Here is a 17127-nt window from a genome sequence, read left to right on the forward strand (position 1 = left end):
GAACTATACCATCAGCTCTCCTGGGTCTCCAGCTTGCCCACTGCAGATCTTAGGACTTGCCAGCCTCCGTAACCGCATGAAGCAATTCCTTATCATTAATCTGTTTATATAAATCTTATTGGTTCTCTTTCTCTGGAGAACCCTAATACACCAGGTCTTAAAATCTGACCGGTGCTCTTCCCCTGCACCTTCTCTAGGGTACAGCTACCTGTGTAGAAAATTAGAGGCATTTCTATTTCAGAATCAACTCTAAGCCTTTTCCCAAACTGTTTGTAAGTTAGTCAGAAGAGCGCCAGAACTGGATTCACACACACACACACATATGTGTGCACACACACAAAATCAGTGGGACATCTCGAGAAAGAAGCCTTCCCTTAAGGTGTCCCTTGACTTCATTTCCCAAAAGATTTCTCTTAACTCCAAGGTTTTGCTGACTGTCCAGTGCTCTCAACGAATGTCCCCATTTATGACCTTGCCTCATTCTGAGTATCCTCCAAAGAGAAAGGGTGGGGTGAGAGCTGAGCCCTTCCAGGCTGAGGAATTAGACTCACAGAGAGGGCTTTGGTGAACCTTGCGTATGTCCATCTTGATCAGATTTCTTCCCTGCCCAGTTAAAAATACAATGACAAGAACCTAAATTCCATGCAACTCTTTGAAAGCTTAGAAGGTGTAGTGAGTGGCCCCTCCAACACTAGCAGAGATTGATGGGAATAAGAAAAGGCAGTCTTCAGCTTTTCATCGCCTTCGTCTGTACCCTGCATGTCATTTAACAACTCCTTAATTGTTCTCACTTCCTAAAGTTGCACAGACCTCCTCTCAGTTCAGTTTTCAGTTTGACAAAATTTAGTGAGCCCCTGCTGTGTGTCAGGCACTGTTAGATGCTGGTGATAGAGCAGTGAGCAAGATTCACAGGGTCCTTGTCTTTGTGGAGTTCTACAGTCAAGGGGAAAAAGACATTAAGCAGTTTTGGCAAAGTGTAATTATTAGAGCAGAAATGTCAAAGTGAAAGGGCAGGGAAACATTTCCAGCAGAAGAAATAGCATATGTGAAGGCTCAGAGCTTGGATATGGTGTGTTGAATAAGGTGGAAAGTGGTGCGAGGTTGGTAGAAGTGTAGTGGTGTGGGGTCTTCCAGCTCTGCTCAGTGCCTTCGGCAGCCGCTAGCCACCTACAGCAACTGAGCACTTGAAATGGGGTTAGTTCCAACCAAATGTGCTGTGCACATGTAATACATACTGGATTCTTGAAGATTAGTGCAAAAAAAGATATACTATCTCATTAATATGTTTGTATTGATTCTATGTTGAAATGAGAATACTTTGGATACGTTGGGTCAAATAAAAATATTAAAATTAATTAAAAAATCTTCTGATGTGGGCGCCTGGGTGGCTCAGATGGTTAAGCGTCTGCCTTCGGCTCAGGTCATGATCCCAGGGTCCTGGAATCGAGTCCCGCATCGGGCTCCCTGCTCTGTGGTGAGCCTGCTTCTCCCTCTGCCTCTCTCTCTCTCTGACTCTCATGAATAAATAAATAAAACATTTAAAAAAAATAAAAAAAAATAAAAAAATCTTCTGATGTGCCTACTAGAAAATTTCAAATTACGTATGTGGCTCACATTATATTGCTATTAGACAGGACTGTTCTAGACCGTGTTAAGAGACCTAGACTTGATCCTAAGAGCATTGGGAAGGTTTTGAAATGTCTTAAATGGGGAAGTGGCGCGGTCAGCTTTGCATTTTCGGAAGACTGGCAAGGAGGCTGGATGGTGGGAGACATGAGACCAGTTTGGAATACTTGCGGTTGTTTAAGTGAGAGAGGGTGGATTAGATGAGTGGTAGCAACGTGGATAGAGAAAACTTTCAAAAAGTCAAATTACTAACACCAAACAGCTCTCATTCCAGTGAGAAATGATAGGTTGAACCTCTATGAAATGTCCATTTTTGTCAATGAAAAATGGTTGAATAGTGAGAGAACTAGCAAAGGCCAAAGTTGGAACAATTGATCACAAAATAAGTATTGTATTATAACTCAAAGAATGAAATAAATATCCCTAATTCCACAGTGACATAAATAACTGAATACATAAGTAAATGGGGGAGAAGCAACAACTCTTTCCCCCAGAATTCCAATTAGTAAATAATGAAGGAAATAGGAAATTGCTATTGGCCTATCACAGTAAGAACCGCCATAAGCAAGATCTATTTAAGCATACTGAGTGGGCAAAGGTATAAGGGGAAACGGGTTATTTGTCTTAAAGTCTCTCTCTCCAATAGTTAATAAACATAAAGAGAAAAATAGGTTACAGTGGAAAACTTTGGATATCACTTAGCTAATTGATCAGGGTTAGGATCCCCAGGAATACAGATATCACGTATTTCTTGATATGCACTGAAGACATCACTCTGGTATCTTCCCAATTAACATATCATCTCAATCTAGTCACACACACAAAAAATACCACACAAACCCAAACTGAGGGTCATTCTACAAAATAACCGACAAGTACTATTCAAGAGAGACGAGAGAAGACAGAATGACGATAGATTGAAGAAAACTGGATAGGACAAGTAAACGTTTGAGATCCTGGATTAGGTAGGTCCTCTAACAGAAAAAAAGACATTGGTAGAAAAACTAGTGAAACCCAAACAAGTTCTATACTTCAGTTAATAGCATTGTATTCAATACACAATGTAGCATTTACAGTTCCTAGTTCCACTGACAAGTGACAAGCAAGTGTTTCTCCTCCCAGGTGTATTACCTTTCAGGCAGCTTAAGTACCAGTTTATTGCATTAAGGTTAATTTATTAGTTTTGATAAATGTTCTATGACCAGGGCGCCTGGGAGGCTCAGTTGGTTAAGCGACTGCCTTCGGCTCAGGTCATGATCCTGGAGTTCCAGGATCGAGTCCCGCATCGGGCTCCCTGCTCAGCAGGGAGTCTGCTTCTCCCTCTGACCCTCCCCCCTCTCATGCTCTCTCTCTCTCTCTCATGCTCTCTCTCAAATAAATAAATAAATAACTTTTAAAAATGTTCTATGACCATGTAAGATGTTACAAGCAAAAGCTGGATGAAAGGTAAATGGGAACTCTATTTCTGCAGCTCTAAGTCTAAAATTATCTAAAAAGAATTGTGTTAAAACAAGTTGAATATCAGCAATTTCATACAGTCCAACTCATCTGTCAGGGATGAAACTACCAAAACTAGTGCTAAAGCTACACTAACATCACATTATCATTACATGCTCCAAATGTTCTTGTTTGGGGGAACTTCTGCATCAAGATCAGAGCCTGCATGAAGATTCAACTCAAATATATTACTCTGTTAAAATGTGATTTATAAAATTTCTAAGGAAAAGTCTCAGATACCAACTAGGACTGGGAATACAGCAATGGGTGGCACATTTCTGCTGGCCATGCCATTACGAGGGGGTGGGTACTAGGTCAGCTACCTTCCTGTACTCCCACTTCTGAAGACCTACCATCATGAGGAACTGAGTCAGGATGGTCCAGGTTCCCAGCATAGAAGATGCAGAACAGCAAGGCCCCTCCCCAGCAGCTGTGTTGTACTTGGGTCGTGTTAAGTTTCCAAGAAATAAATGGCAACAGGTGCACAGATAACCCCAGATGCTTGTCTTGTAACTGGTGCCAAGTGAGTACATTACATTGCCCCTTACCATGGGTGTTCAACAGTAAGCCAGACTTCATTCAGGTCAATGGTTAAGTTGGACACTGCGGAAGATGTTCTCTCATGACAAGGGGTAGTTTCAGAGCCAACTAAAATAGCAATCTCCAGAATTATACTCAATACACCAAGTAGCATTTACAGTTCCTAGGTCCACTGACAAGTGACAAGCAAGTGTTTCTCCTCCCCAGGTGTTATTACCTCTCATGCAGCTTAAGTACCAGTATGTTTATTGCATTTAAGGTTTCACTTAATGGCCCGAGCCAATCTAACTTCTAGAGGTAATTTACGCTCTATTTAACAGGTCAGGCTCCTTTTCATTTGCGGCAGCAGTCACACTGCTTGTAATTATTCAGTCGTATGCCCTTTAACTTAATGCTACTTAAGGTTTTGCTGAGAGCCAAAGCTGTATTTCAATTCCAAATCATCAAAATGTAAAAGAATGTTTAAAATGTGTTGGTTTCTTAGACGGGGCAGGCTTGCAAATTCTCAATGAATATGTGGATACCAGGCCTCACTCTGTATACTCTCTATAAATTGATTCATGTTAAGAATACACTCTTACAGTTCTAAATTTGAATGAAGCTCCTAGAGAAATTCAGACACATAAGTGATCGCTGTCATGGTTAGACTGAGAATGGTTTTCGACAAATGCAATCAACCAAGTAAATATACCAAAGGAAATTCTTTATTGTAAACAAGATATAAAGTACAACAAAAGAAATATTGTGCAAATTGTAAATCACAAAGTTTTTTTTATTAAAAGAAAACTTGTTTTCCAAGGGTCCAAGTTTTGATGTCAGGAATCAATACCCAAGAGAAAAATGTTAAATGGGAAGATAGTGCCATTTTTCACTATATATTTTAAACCATTTACTTTTGTTTTACCACTGTGTATATCATCCACTATACAACAGAATGTAACAGAAATACTGTTAACAAAAGTGAATGTTTTAACCAACTTCTACTCACCCAGTTCCACCTCTCCCCCCCAAAACCCCTCCCAAACTCCTATAAATTAACAGGACAACATCTGTCCATGTGAATAATGGTCACTAACTTTCTAATTCAATAAAGCACACATTACATCCTCATAATATAAGGGTACTTTACTGATGACATAAGCCATCTTTTTCAAGGAGTTATCTAAAATTCTTGGTATCCCTCCTTTACAATAATACATTTTTATTCTCAAATTTCTTTTCTAAACAAAGTGCAATATATCTTAGAGTCTACAGAAAACACATTGGTATACAATTTTCAAATCTACACAAGAAATTGCAGGCAAACTAAAGTTCAAAGCATAATAAAATGCCTAGATATAGTCATCTGTTAAAGTTTCAAAACAGAAATGCAAAAAAACTGTAGCTACACTTCAAAGCAATTAAATTATTGAGGATTCCAATTCTTTGGGTCCTCTTTAGCAATATACAGCTGCTTAATTCCAAATGTTAGCAAGTATAAAAATGCTAGTTCTAGATATATTTAACAACTACATCCACGAAGTTGACTGGAAAGACTAGGAATAGTAAACAAGGTAACTAGGAAAAGATGCCAATATTCATAATAATACAAATCGATTTTCCATCTCCATCTCTGTACCGTAATGTTTATTTCCAGTCTCTCTACTCTTGAAACCAGTGCTTTAGAAGAATCACATTGAAAAGTTGGTCTCAAGTATAAATGGTGAAAATGAAGTAATAAATTGTGCACACAAATTAAAAATCTGTGCTACCTGTGTTGACCTCATCTGAAACCTTCAAAAAATACTTAAAGGAATAAAAGCTTTCTCATCTCTCTTATGTGATAAGAAATGAATCCTGCCACTCTGTGACCTGCCCGTGGCTGCAGCACTTCTTGTCCTCTAACTCAGGCTGAGCCGCCTCCTCAGGCTGTAGGGCTTCTGCTCTCGGCCCACACTGGAGGGCCACAGACTTGCAGTGGAAGCATTTTTATATCACCGCTGGCTCCTGGCTGTGACCAAAGTTACTTCTGATTCTCACCCTCTGAGTGGTCACTGCGTGGGGGCAGGGGTTGGAGGTAAGGCAATGTCGTTTAACTTGCTCACTTCCATCTGCCAGTTTGGTAGCTTCTTGGCTGACAGATGGCGCCGGGCATGCTTGGTCAAATGGTCACTCCTCATGAACCGTCGGTCACACATGGGGCAAGCAAATTTCTTTTCCCCTGTGTGGGTTCGCCGGTGTCTGGACAGTTCATCAGAACGGGCAAACCTCCTTTCACAGCCCTTCCAGCTACAGCTAAAAGGTTTTTCTCCTGAGACAAAGAAATTCAGATCATCGTTACTATGCATTTACCAAATCACTGGAAATTACATATCTAATTATAACCAAAGATATACATGTTAAAATATCTTAAGAGAATCTTTTCAAAATAAAAGCTACTAAATGAATCAACTCTTAAGTGAATATGTATACTGCTCTATTTTCAACTTTTACTCTGTCGCATTTATAAGAATCTTCCTTTTATAAAAAGCCGAAAACAAAAGGTTTTCTGAGACTTCAACTACGAAACAAAGGCTTTAGGGATACTTCACTAAAGTAACTACTCAGACACTTAAAGAATCATTTGAGAAATTAAGACAAAAACACCCTGATGCAATCTTTTGCAGGAACCTGTACTGGTTAATATCAGCCACTGAACTGGCTAATAGAGCAAGTTCTTCTGTAACATGCTTGGTTTATATTTGTGATCATGGCCTAAAAATATTCATCTAAATTTCTAAGACACAAATAAATGGTTGGTACCTGTATGTGTTCTCATGTGGGCCTTCAGATGAGAGCTTTTAAAGTATGTCTTGCCACATCCTGGATGGCTACAGATGTGACTTCTTATCCTGGAGGAGTCAATCTGAGGAGTGACTTTTGCTGCGGAAGGGGAAAACCCTGGAGCAGGGGCAATGGGAGAGAGTCTGGTGCCATTTGGGCTCACCACTGGAGGCTTTGGGTTCTGGACAACAGGCTGGGGTACAACAAACATGACAGCGCCTTTGGGCACCTGAGTGCCCATGAACACAACAGGTGGGCAGACAGCTGGTGGCTGACTGGGTGGAGTGCTAGGAACAACGGTTGTCACAACAGAGTTGTTTGCAGGGAGGGGAACCATCTGACAGATGACTGGCATAGGTGGCACTCCCCCTGTTGATACTGCAGGTGGAGACACCAACACTGACTTCTGTTGCGGGGACACAGGGGCTGGCTGAGGTCTACAGATGACGGTTTCTGAGGAAGGCACAGAAAAGTCATAAAGTGCAGGACTTGCTTTCTCATCAACATCTGCCGCTGTGTTTCTCTCACATTTGGATCTGTTTGGTGACACAGCTGCACAGGGTATGTTTTTTCTTGCAGCCTCAACATTTACGTGGGTTCTTCTTCGAAAAGAATTGTCCTGATAGTTGAGAATGCTGGCTGCTTTCACCGGGCAAGATCGGTGGTTACACAGCTGGGCATCAGCTGTATGACGGATCACACTTGTGGCCTGAGCCTTGGGGAGTTTGGGGCCAGGTACTGGGCTCTTATCTTCGTCTTTGAAAGGGGCAACGATGTGAGGCTTGGCAGTATCTGAGAATGATTTGAAGTGTCCAGTAGATGGCGCTGATGCCATCAAATTTGACACTTGAGAGGGTTCAAAGTCAGAAGGACTATAAGGTGGAGTCAAACACTAGAAAAGAAAAATATACAGGAAACGGGCATGAGAACTTAAGTTCATTATGTAAATTTAAAAAAATTCTGTCATCTGCATTCTCATCTTAAAAACAATAATACTTACAAATGCTGGGATCGTATGAAAATCGGGTGTACCCGGGAGTAGATTCTCTTCCTCAGACATATCGGATACTGGAGTAACAGGTCTGTTTTCAATATATTTCTTAAAATCGGACTTCCAACTGCAGCTCATTGACATAAGTGCTTCTACAGCTTCAAAATCACTCTTTTCTGCAGTTTTGTTCCAAGAATACACACTCTCTTTTGATCTTTCAGAAATCATTTCCATCCTTTCCTCCTAAAAAAATCAAATGATTATAAGCACATTTTTGTCATACAAATAACACACAAAGCAACACACAACTTTTTTCTTTACAATTTGCACAACTTTCCAAGTTTCTGAAATAATTTTTCTCTCACTCCAACAAATGGTAATGGTAAAAATAAAATCCTCCCTCATTCTTTCACACTTAGGGTTGAAGACTGATATCCTTGCAAGGGAGAAAGGAGCACCTTATCACCATTAAGGAGACCAAAGCTAAAAGAAAACAATGCATATATGATTCAAAAAAGATTAGAACTTGATTTAGAAATTTCATCTTCTCTCCAGAATAGTCATTTGCAACTGGGGTCAGACGAAATAGCTAAAGGAATGCTCCACAAACGTTCTTTTTTCAGGGCGCCTGGGTGGCTCAGCGTCTGCCTTCAGCTCAGGTTGTGATCCCAGGGCCCTGGGATAGAGCCCAGCATCAGGCTCCCTGCTCAGCAGGAAGCCTGCTTCTCCCTCTCCCACTCCCCCTGCTTGTGTTCCCTCTCTCGCTCTCTGTCAAATAAATAAAATCTTTAAAAAAAAAAAAAGTTCTTTTTTCAATACTACAGATGTGGCATGACGACTTCTGAGATACCAGTTCCTAATAGGGGAAAAAAAAAAAAACCCACAATTTTCTTCAAAAGACAAAGTGTAGTGGACAGAGCTCTGACCTGATGATACAGGTCTCACCTTTGGAAAGTCACTTTCCGCTTTAGAATAAAATCAACAGCATAGAAATCCTCAGTGTCTCTTTAAAATTACTGTTATTCGAAATCTTTCATAGCTTATCTCTGGTAATGAGAGATAAAGTGCAGTATGTGGAAAAATCCCAAAGCTTTATTCAAACTTCAGGTTCTTCATGTTTGTGTTCCTTTTCACTAGATCTATTTAACCCAATGGTTTGCTATGCACAACTATGACCAGCTAATGCACTACTACTAAAAAATGGCCAATCGTAAAATTTAATCTTCTACCCAGAATTTGCAAAAACCTGACTGTAATGAATCTGCAACAGTCCAATCAAACATATTTTAATTTTTTAAAATAACGGATGACAAGAATGACAGCACATGCTTAGCATTTATTTGTACAGCTCCATCAAGTGTTTAACGCTTCATATTAAAGTTCCTTAAACTGCACTTTAGGGCTCCCGGGTGGCTCAGATGGTTAAGCATCTGCATTTGGCTCAAGTCATGATCCCAGGGTCCTGGGATCGAGTCCCGCCTCAGGCTCCCTGCTCCTTGGGAGCCTGCTTCTCCCTCTGCCTCTCTCTGTCTCTTTCATGAATAAATAAAACCTTTAAAAAAAAAAACTGTACTTAAACAAAAAAATGGTACTACCCACGATCTCCCATTTTCCATTAATGTGATCCCACTCTTTTGGTCTAAACAGAGATCGTGTAAAAACACCTAAAAGCATTCTTTACGCTGCAAGGTATTATTTTCAATGCTTGTTTTAAAAAAAAGCATACACCCTTCGTGTTGAAACCCTTAGAAAAGGAGTCCCTGCTCTTGAAATTTCACTAATAACGCCATTGCATAATCGCACGCCCCTTTATGTAAGCTGCAACGGACAGCTCTTGTATGTGTAAAAGCCTCAAGACGCCAATGCAAAGAAAGAAAAAAGAGAAAAAGCAGGCAAGCAGGGAAGGGGAGTGTGAGCTGGGAAGGGCAGGAAGAGAAGCGGGGAGGGGAGGAAAGGGAGTGGGGAGCAAGGCAGGAAAGGGAAGAGCGGGTGGAGGCGCGGGCGGGGGAGGCAGACGAGGGGCGGGGGCGGACGGCGGGGGAGATCCTCGCTGGCGGGGACAGACGGATGGGGCCGCCCTAACCTCAATGGGGCTCGCGGGTGAGTCACTGGGAACATTCCTCGCCGCTCGCACGTCCTCGCGCTCCTGCCCCCGCCATTGGCCAGCCTGCCCGGCGGCTTGGGCCCGGATTGGCTGGACCGCGAAGGGCGGGGGGCGCGGGGGAGGAGGGGGCGAGGCATGTGAACAAAGCGTGATCAGCGGCTGCTCCGGGCGGCGCAGGAAACGTGAACTGGGAATTGCCGCGCCGTCACCTTTCACCTACTTCCTGAGCTCGCGGGCCCCCGCCCTCGCGCCGGCCCGGGGGAGGGGCCGCGGGCACCGCCGCCAACCGCCCGGCAGTGCGCGCCCGAGCCCGCGGGGAGGGGCGGGGCCGCGGGCGCCGACTCCGGGAGCGCCCGCCCCTCCCCGCTCCCGGAGAGCCGCCGTTCCCTTAGGAACCGACAGCGGGGCTGGGCCTCGCTGCCGCCCCTGGCGGAGGCCGGGGCTGGGTCACTCGGGGACGAGAAGCTCCCTGGGCGCACCCGCTCCCGGCCCACCCCCGAGCCTCCGCCTCAGCTGCCGGAGGAGGAGCCGGGTCCCCGCGGAAACCCGGCCCCCGCCCTCCTCCCGGCCGCAGCCCCCGGGGATCCGGCCGAGCCCTCGGCGCTTCCCGCCCACGCCGCCCGCGGGACCTCAGACCACCCCGTCTTTCCCGCAGACGCTGCGCCCCCTCCCCGCGGTTTCCGGCAGCTCCATCTCCGCCCGCCGAGTCTCCACAGGTTCCCAGACGTGCAGCCCCCACAAGCTCCAGCTCCAGACGCGCGGCCCCACGGCCCGCGGCTCCCGCCTCGACACGCGGCCCCCGCGTCTCGCGGCCCCGGCTTCCCCCGCCCACATCCCCCGCCCCGCTGCTGGCTACTGCTCTCCACCCTCCCATCCCCAAGGCAGCTCCCTACCCCCCTCCCAGGGGGTCCTCAAAGGGCGGCCACTTGCTTCCGCGGGGAGTGGGAAGTCCCCTGCCGACGTCTGGGGGCGCACCTCCTCGTCCCCCCGGGCGGTCCGGGGCCCACGTGCCACCCCTCCGCGCCCACGCCGGGCGCCCCCTCCCCCAGCCCCCGGCTGTCGGCCGAGCAGCCCCAGTACCACAAGCCTCCGCTCAGACCCCCGCGAGGGACAGCCCCCTCTCCTGTCCTGTGGACACCCCGCCCCTCAAATGCCAGTAAGCAGCTCCCTCCCGCCCGGGGTCGCATTCCTGATCCAGACGGCGGCATCTCTCCCGGGTGCCAGGTGCAGGGTAGCCCCCTTGTCACCCACCCCCCCACCACACACACACACTCCCCTTCCACACCTTCCCCTGTCCTCGCTGCCAGGGCAGCAGCCCCCTCCTCACTCTTAAGCGCCCCTACAGTCATCCTCCCCCTCACCTGCCTCAAGTCTCCCAGCGGAGCTGCCCCTTCCCCTCCTCGTTACACCTTGAGCAAGACCCCTGTCCCTTCGTCTGTAGATCCCAATCCGCCTGTCCTGACCCACTCCATGACACACACGCCCTCACCAATGCCCAGTGTGCAGGCAGAAAGCCCCTTCCTCCCCCACGACTCCGCTGCAGCCCCGGTCCTCAGGCGCCGCTGATGTCAAGGGCTCAGGGTTGGTGCCCCGGATGGCCCCTCAGACGCAGCGCGGAAGGGAAGGACAGGGGCATCCCCAGGTGACTTACCGCAGCCTGCTGGAGAGAAGCGCCGAAGTTGAGCATGGTTGCTCAGACTGGCTGCTATGCCGCTTGGCTGCTTGGCCACAGACGGACGCCCGGAGACACTCGACGCCGCTCCCGCCGCCGCGCTCCGCGCCGTCTGCCCCCTCCCCATTCAGGTAGCCTCTCCGCCTGCCCCGCGCCGCGGGCGGGGGTGGGGGCGGAGCCTGCGGCCGGCCAATCAGCGACAAAGGTGTGTGAGGCGCCGGCCAATGGGCTCCCGGGGCCACGCGTGATCAGCGGCTGCCCGGCAGCGTGAAGCTTGTGTCAGTGGAGCGTGTACACAATCCCCGGCAGCGTGTTTCCTAGACCCTGCCCGAGGGAACTCCCGCCGCCACCTGACTCAGTGACACCCCCCCACCCCTCGCCCACCCTCCACCCTTCGCCCACCCTTCTCTGCTGTCCTCCGCCCCGGCCTAGGGGGCGGTGCCGCGGGCGGGGGCCTAGCCCGGAGGCGCGGCGGCGGCGCGCCCAGGCACTGCGGAGGGCCGGCCCCACGTGGGAGGTGGGGAGGGATGCCCGCTCCGCCCCGTCCCCTCTGCTCTGGGCCCCAACTCGGCCCGCCGCGGGGTGGGCGGGACGCCGGGCAGCCGGGCGGGGGAGGCGGCGGCTGCTAGCCAAGGCGCTGGAGCCAAGAGATTTGCATTTGGAAGCGCCGTCCTCTTAGGCGTCTGGCAAGAAAGCAGAGCCCGCTGACCGACTGAGCTGCATTTCTCGAGCCTTTGCTGGGTTTTGCCTCGCTGAGCTGTGGGGAGCACCGAGGCGGGGAGGGCAGGGAAGGGAACTCTGTCGCTGAGCCGACACCTGCTCCTGCGCCCCCCGCCCACGCCCGGGCCACCGGCGCGGGCTCGCCCTCCCCTTCTGCGTTGCAGGCAGCAGTGCCCGCCCCTGCCCTCCCCGCCCATTCTTCCTCTAAGCAGCCGAGAGAAAGGTGTGGGGACTGCAGGAAGCCTTGAGAACTGGACCAATGGGGTGATGACGGGCTGTAAAACCCGAGTTCTTATCCTTGTGTGGCGCCGACGCTCGGTTGCGGAATCGAGTTTTGAGCTCAATGTAAAGTTTAAATTGCAGTCTTTACAAGCTGTTTCAAAGGTGGGCCCCACCCCCACCCGGGCCAAGGCCTCCGGAAACGCCCTGCCTGGAAACTGCTTGTGGGGAGGGGTCTCTTGGGGTCGCGAGGCGCCCGCCCGCCCGCGCCTGGGGATGGGGTTGCTGCGGGGATGCACACCTGGTCAAAGACACACCGCCCCCTCTAAAGCGCCACCTGCCCTCCTCTCCCCGACAACCCCACCTCCGATTGAGCCAGGGCCTCAGATTTAGAGCGGGTGACGCTGCTTTCGTTCCCGTTTTGCCCTCTTTTGGCCATTGCGTGCCCGTTCACAGCAGCTGTTGTTGGGAGACTTGGGCAGTGATAACCCGGCTTAAAGCAAACTAGAGATTTTATCTCCTTTGGACAGGCTGAACACGTGGCAAAAAATCACCGCCCCTCCCTCAAGCTGTCCCACCTCCCCGTGTAACTGGAAGGTAATGCAAGTGACCTTTCTTTCCCAATAACCACAGAATGAGCATAGAAAGGGAATTATTTTAGAAACTGGCAAACCCATGAACATCTTCCAGTGATTCCTTCTGATATCTGAGGCCCAGGGTAGCCAACAACAGTAGTAATAATACAGCTGACCAGGGCTGGGGATTGAATGGCCTCCTGTCACTGCCTCTCCTGAATCAGCTGGAGGGGCGCCAGCTCAGCAGCCCAGGCAGCTCTTCCTATCTCCTCTCCACCCCATGCCTCCACTCTGTCTGCAGGGGTGTCCCTTCCTGTAGGCTTCCTTCCGCCTGGGCTGTCCCATCCTGTTGATCTGAGCCTGAGGGGTTGGAGCAGCTGGCCCCGGGCACCTGCTGCAGCAGTGGAAGCTCCGCTCTGTGCCCAACCACCAGGCCCGCCTTCCTTCCTGTCAGGGAGCCGCCCCCTCGGGTGGCCACAGCCAGCCAGCCCTCCAGGTCTGGACCCAGTCCCTTCTTCAGGAATGTGGGGCCTGCTGGCATAATGCCCCAGCACGCTGAGAAGCAGGGAGCATTCATGGCTTGTGGGAGTGATTCAAAACAGGAAAGAAAAGAGAAAAGGGGTAGGAGGAACAGTGTGGTGGTGGCACAATTCCTAGAGATTCAGAGAAAGAAGTTCCTCAGGCACCTCAGACTCAACATTACCAAAACTAAAATCATTTCTGCTCCTTCCCGTATGGATTCATTACTTCCCATCCAGCCTTCACCTTCTCCCTCAAAGTCCTGGATCCATTCGGTCCCCAGATTCCAACAGTTTTGCCTCTAAAATATCTTTTTCCTCACTTTTCATTTCTGTCCTTCAATTGTTACTCTAGGTCAGTCTGTATCAACTCTCCCTTGGATTAAATAATCAGCAATCTCCCCACCCAAACTCCAACCCCACCCCAGCTGATTTTTGGTGCCCAAACTCTCCACACTCCACTAGAGTGGTGTTTTTTGAAAGTCATGATCCAATCATGACACTCCCTACTTAAAAAAGGATCCTTGGCTCCTGTTGCCTAGGAGATAAGAGACTATTCCATTCAGAGCTGTATAGTCTGCCCCCAACTACTCTCCCCACCCTTCCAAGCTCCTCTCCCACCCAGATAGACCCTTGTCCAAAGCCAGAGCAAATGACTTGCTATTCCTCAAACATATGGTACAATTCCACATCTCTAAGCCATGTCCTCATTCAGTAAACATTGTGTTGCTCATTTATCCAGTCTGTTCAACAAATATTTATTGAACACCTATTATGTGTTCTAGGTACCCAGACAACTGCAAGGAACAAAACAGTCCAAGTCCCTGCTCTCAAAAAGCCTAGACAAGAAGACAAAGACAAGTCTCTCTGTCTCTCTCTCTCTCTCTCTCTATATATATATATATATTATAAAATCACTTATGAAGGTGAAATTAACTACAACACATAGAATTGCAATGGGTGACAGGATAATATGATTGTGCCTATGATTGTGGTTTGATTTAGGAGATAAGAGAATCTTGCTTTGAGGAAGAGACTTAAGCTGAAAACCTAATGAGAGGATAGGCAGATTCAGGGAGAATGTGCCTGAGTAGAGGAACAGCTATGACAGCGTCCTACCAGGAAGAAGTCTGCTCTGTGATGCAGTGTGGCTGGAGGTTTAGAGGGTGCTGGGGGAAGGGGGGGATGGGGGAGGGTAGGGTTGGAGAGTGAGGCAGGAGGAGCCAGATTACTGAGGAATTTATAGGCCACAGTGTGAAATATAGATTTTCTTTAAAGTGTAACAGGAGCCATGGTGTCTTGGAAGAAATATATATTTTTATCGTTGAAAGGCTCCTTTGGCTTCCTTTGTTCTACTGCCACCTTGTTGAAGCCTTCCTTGATAACTTCAAGATGAGTCCACTGTTCTCTGCTCCCACAGCACTTTGTCCATACTCCATGCTGGGTGTAGAGCACATATAATATCTTTTTTTTTTTAAGATTTTATTTATTTATTTGACAGAGAGAGACACAGTGAGAGAGGGAACACAAGCAGAGGGGAGTGGGAGAGGAGAAGCAGGCTTCCCACTGAGCAGGGAGCCCGACACGGGGCTCGATCCCAGGACCCTGGGATCATGACCTGAGCCGAAGGCAGCTGCTTAATGACTGAGCCACTCAGGCGCGCCACACATATCACATCTTATTGCAAGAAGTATTTTACAATATTGACTCCTGCCTATACTACACCCAGATCTGAGCTCCTTCAAGGTGGTGGCCATGTCACAATCTTTCTGGCCCAGTGCCTGTTCTATATTAGGCACTCAAGATTTTTTTAATGGAGGAAATAAAATTGTAGGTTGTCTCTGAAGACCCAAAGGAGTTACAGACAGAATGTGGACAAACACCTAGGGCAGAAGTATAGATCCTCCTATATCTTACCCCTAGATTGCATCACTGCAGGACCACACATGCAAGACTTTCATCTTGGGCATGACTAAAAAAATGTCCTGGGCAGTAGTAAGCAGTATCTCAGATAGACGCTGACCCTTCCTGCTGATGGTGCTGGTTTCTCCTTCCATCAGAATCATGAAGGAAGTGGCGGTGGTGCTGACATGTAAAGAGCCTTCAGTTGAGTTACGGAATTAAAACAGTGTGACTGACAGCATCTTCCCATTGCTCCTTTAAGTCTGTGGGTATCATCACCATTCATCCATTGCCCTACCATATGCCAGGCGCTAGCTGAACACTGAGGAAAAACAATAAAAGTATGCGGAAGGAGCTTCCAGTATAGCAGGAGAAGTAAATGTATGAGACCGCCGTGACTATAGAGCGTGGTAAATGCTAGGAAAGTGGTACGCACAGAGTGTCCTAGGAGGGCCAAGGAAGGGATTAGGGAAGGCTTCGCTCAGCTGACCCCTAAGCGAGAGGAGAAGTGGAGACTAGAGAGACCTTTGGGGATTTGGGGTGCTTGGAACTGTCTGGATCACAGATTTGAGAGGTAGGATGAGGAGCTTAGGGTGTTAAGGGAAGCAGCCCCAAACACAAAGGGCCTTTGCATGACATGCTAAGGAATGTGGAAGTAGAACTTTTATCCTGAGGACAATGGGGACCTACTGACAGATTTTAGCAAGGAATGATGGTATAGAAAGCCCATTTTGGCTCAGTGTGGAGCATGGACCAGAGGGGTGGAGGTCTAACACCAGTGAGAAGGCTTTTGCAATAATGCAGACAGCAAAGATGATGCTGGCCTAAATGAAGGAAACAGTGGCAGGCACGGAAATAACAGAATAGAAATAGCAGGAAACAACAGAATTTGGCAATTCACTGGAAGGGGGCACAAGAAAGAGAGATGTGGAGGAGGGCTGCCAGGTTCGGGCTTGATTCACCGGATGAAACAGGACCCTGTTGCCCAACGAACAGGCCATAGGGAGCTAGGTTTTGGTGGAGAGGAATAAATGTCAAATCTGATTTAGGACATATAAAGATAAGATTACCTGCGGGACATCCAAATAGAGATGCCCAGAAGGCAGTTGGAATTTCAGGTCTGGAGCCCAGGAGAGAAAGATCTGGGCCAGAGATTAAAATCTGGGAGTAATCAGGGTATAGGTGGCAGCTGAAGCCAGAGTGGCTGCAATCCCCTAGGAAGCATAAACAAGAGATAAGAGAACTGAGGGTGGGTCTCTGGAGAACTACAGGCTCAGGAGGGAGGCTGAGAGGGAACAGCTGTGTGGTGAAATGTTGGTGAAGGGTGACAGGCGAGGACTTCTCTTCCATACCCAGAACTTATGATTTCTTGGCCTACTATGACATAAAGTAGAGATGAGAGGCAAGCAAGGGCTGATTCAGAAAGTATAAGTGTCACACAGATTAGGAAAAACATTCTCTCTGACTAGTGAATATTATTTATTTCATTATACTAATTACCGTGGTTTTTAAGCTCATTAAAAAAAATTTTTTTTTTAATCTTGAACTCTCAGGGGTGCCTGGCTCAGTAGGTAGAGCATGCAACTCTTGATCTTGGGACTGTGAGTTCAAGCCCCACACTGGGTGTACAGCTTAATTTAAAAAAATAATAAATAAATAAAAATGATAATAAAATCTTGAACTTTTTATGTTGAGTAGATTGTTTCTAAAGATGGCCACAGGGATGCCTGGGTGGTTCAGTTGGTTAAGCGACTGCCTTCGGCTCAGGTCATGATCCTGGAGTCCCGGAATCGAGTCCCGCATCGGGCTCCCTGCTCAGCAGGGAGTCTGCTTCTCCCTCTGACCCTCTTCCCTCTCGTGCTCTCTATCTCTCATTCTCTCTCTCTCAAATAAATAAATAAAATCTTTAAAAATAAATAAATAAATAAAATAAATACAACTTAAAAAAAAGTCATCAAAAG

The 17127-nt window shown here is 47.8% G+C and overlaps 1 protein-coding gene across 1 annotated transcript; it reads right to left on the minus strand.

The window, feature by feature from the left end:
• Positions 1-4349: 4349 nt before the first annotated feature.
• Positions 4350-11569, minus strand: KLF10 (KLF transcription factor 10). Its single transcript, XM_025870938.2, has 4 exons — positions 11212-11569; positions 7466-7699; positions 6445-7357; positions 4350-5953 (listed from the first exon to the last, which is right to left on the minus strand). The coding sequence occupies exons 1-4, from the start codon at positions 11245-11247 to the stop codon at positions 5694-5696; spliced, it is 1443 nt and encodes a 480-aa protein (XP_025726723.1). The 5' UTR covers positions 11248-11569; the 3' UTR covers positions 4350-5693.
• Between the last annotated feature and the right edge of the window lie 5558 nt (positions 11570-17127).

This window comes from Callorhinus ursinus, unplaced genomic scaffold (assembly GCF_003265705.2).
Source record: "Callorhinus ursinus isolate GAN/ISIS: 27379988/994484 unplaced genomic scaffold, GSC_fseal_2.0 scaffold5, whole genome shotgun sequence".
Lineage (NCBI taxonomy): Eukaryota > Metazoa > Chordata > Mammalia > Carnivora > Otariidae > Callorhinus > Callorhinus ursinus.

Bases quoted from the DNA above. Each gene is read 5' to 3' on its own strand.
- KLF10 (XM_025870938.2), bottom strand. From the start codon at position 11,247: ATGCTCAACTTCGGCGCTTCTCTCCAGCAGGCTGCG. The intron at 7,700-11,211 runs GTAAGTCACCTG...TGATTTTTTTAG, and splicing joins CTTCTCTCCAGCAGGCTGCG to GAGGAAAGGATGGAAATGAT. The intron at 7,358-7,465 runs GTAAGTATTATT...TTTCTTTTCTAG, and splicing joins TTCATACGATCCCAGCATTT to TGTTTGACTCCACCTTATAG.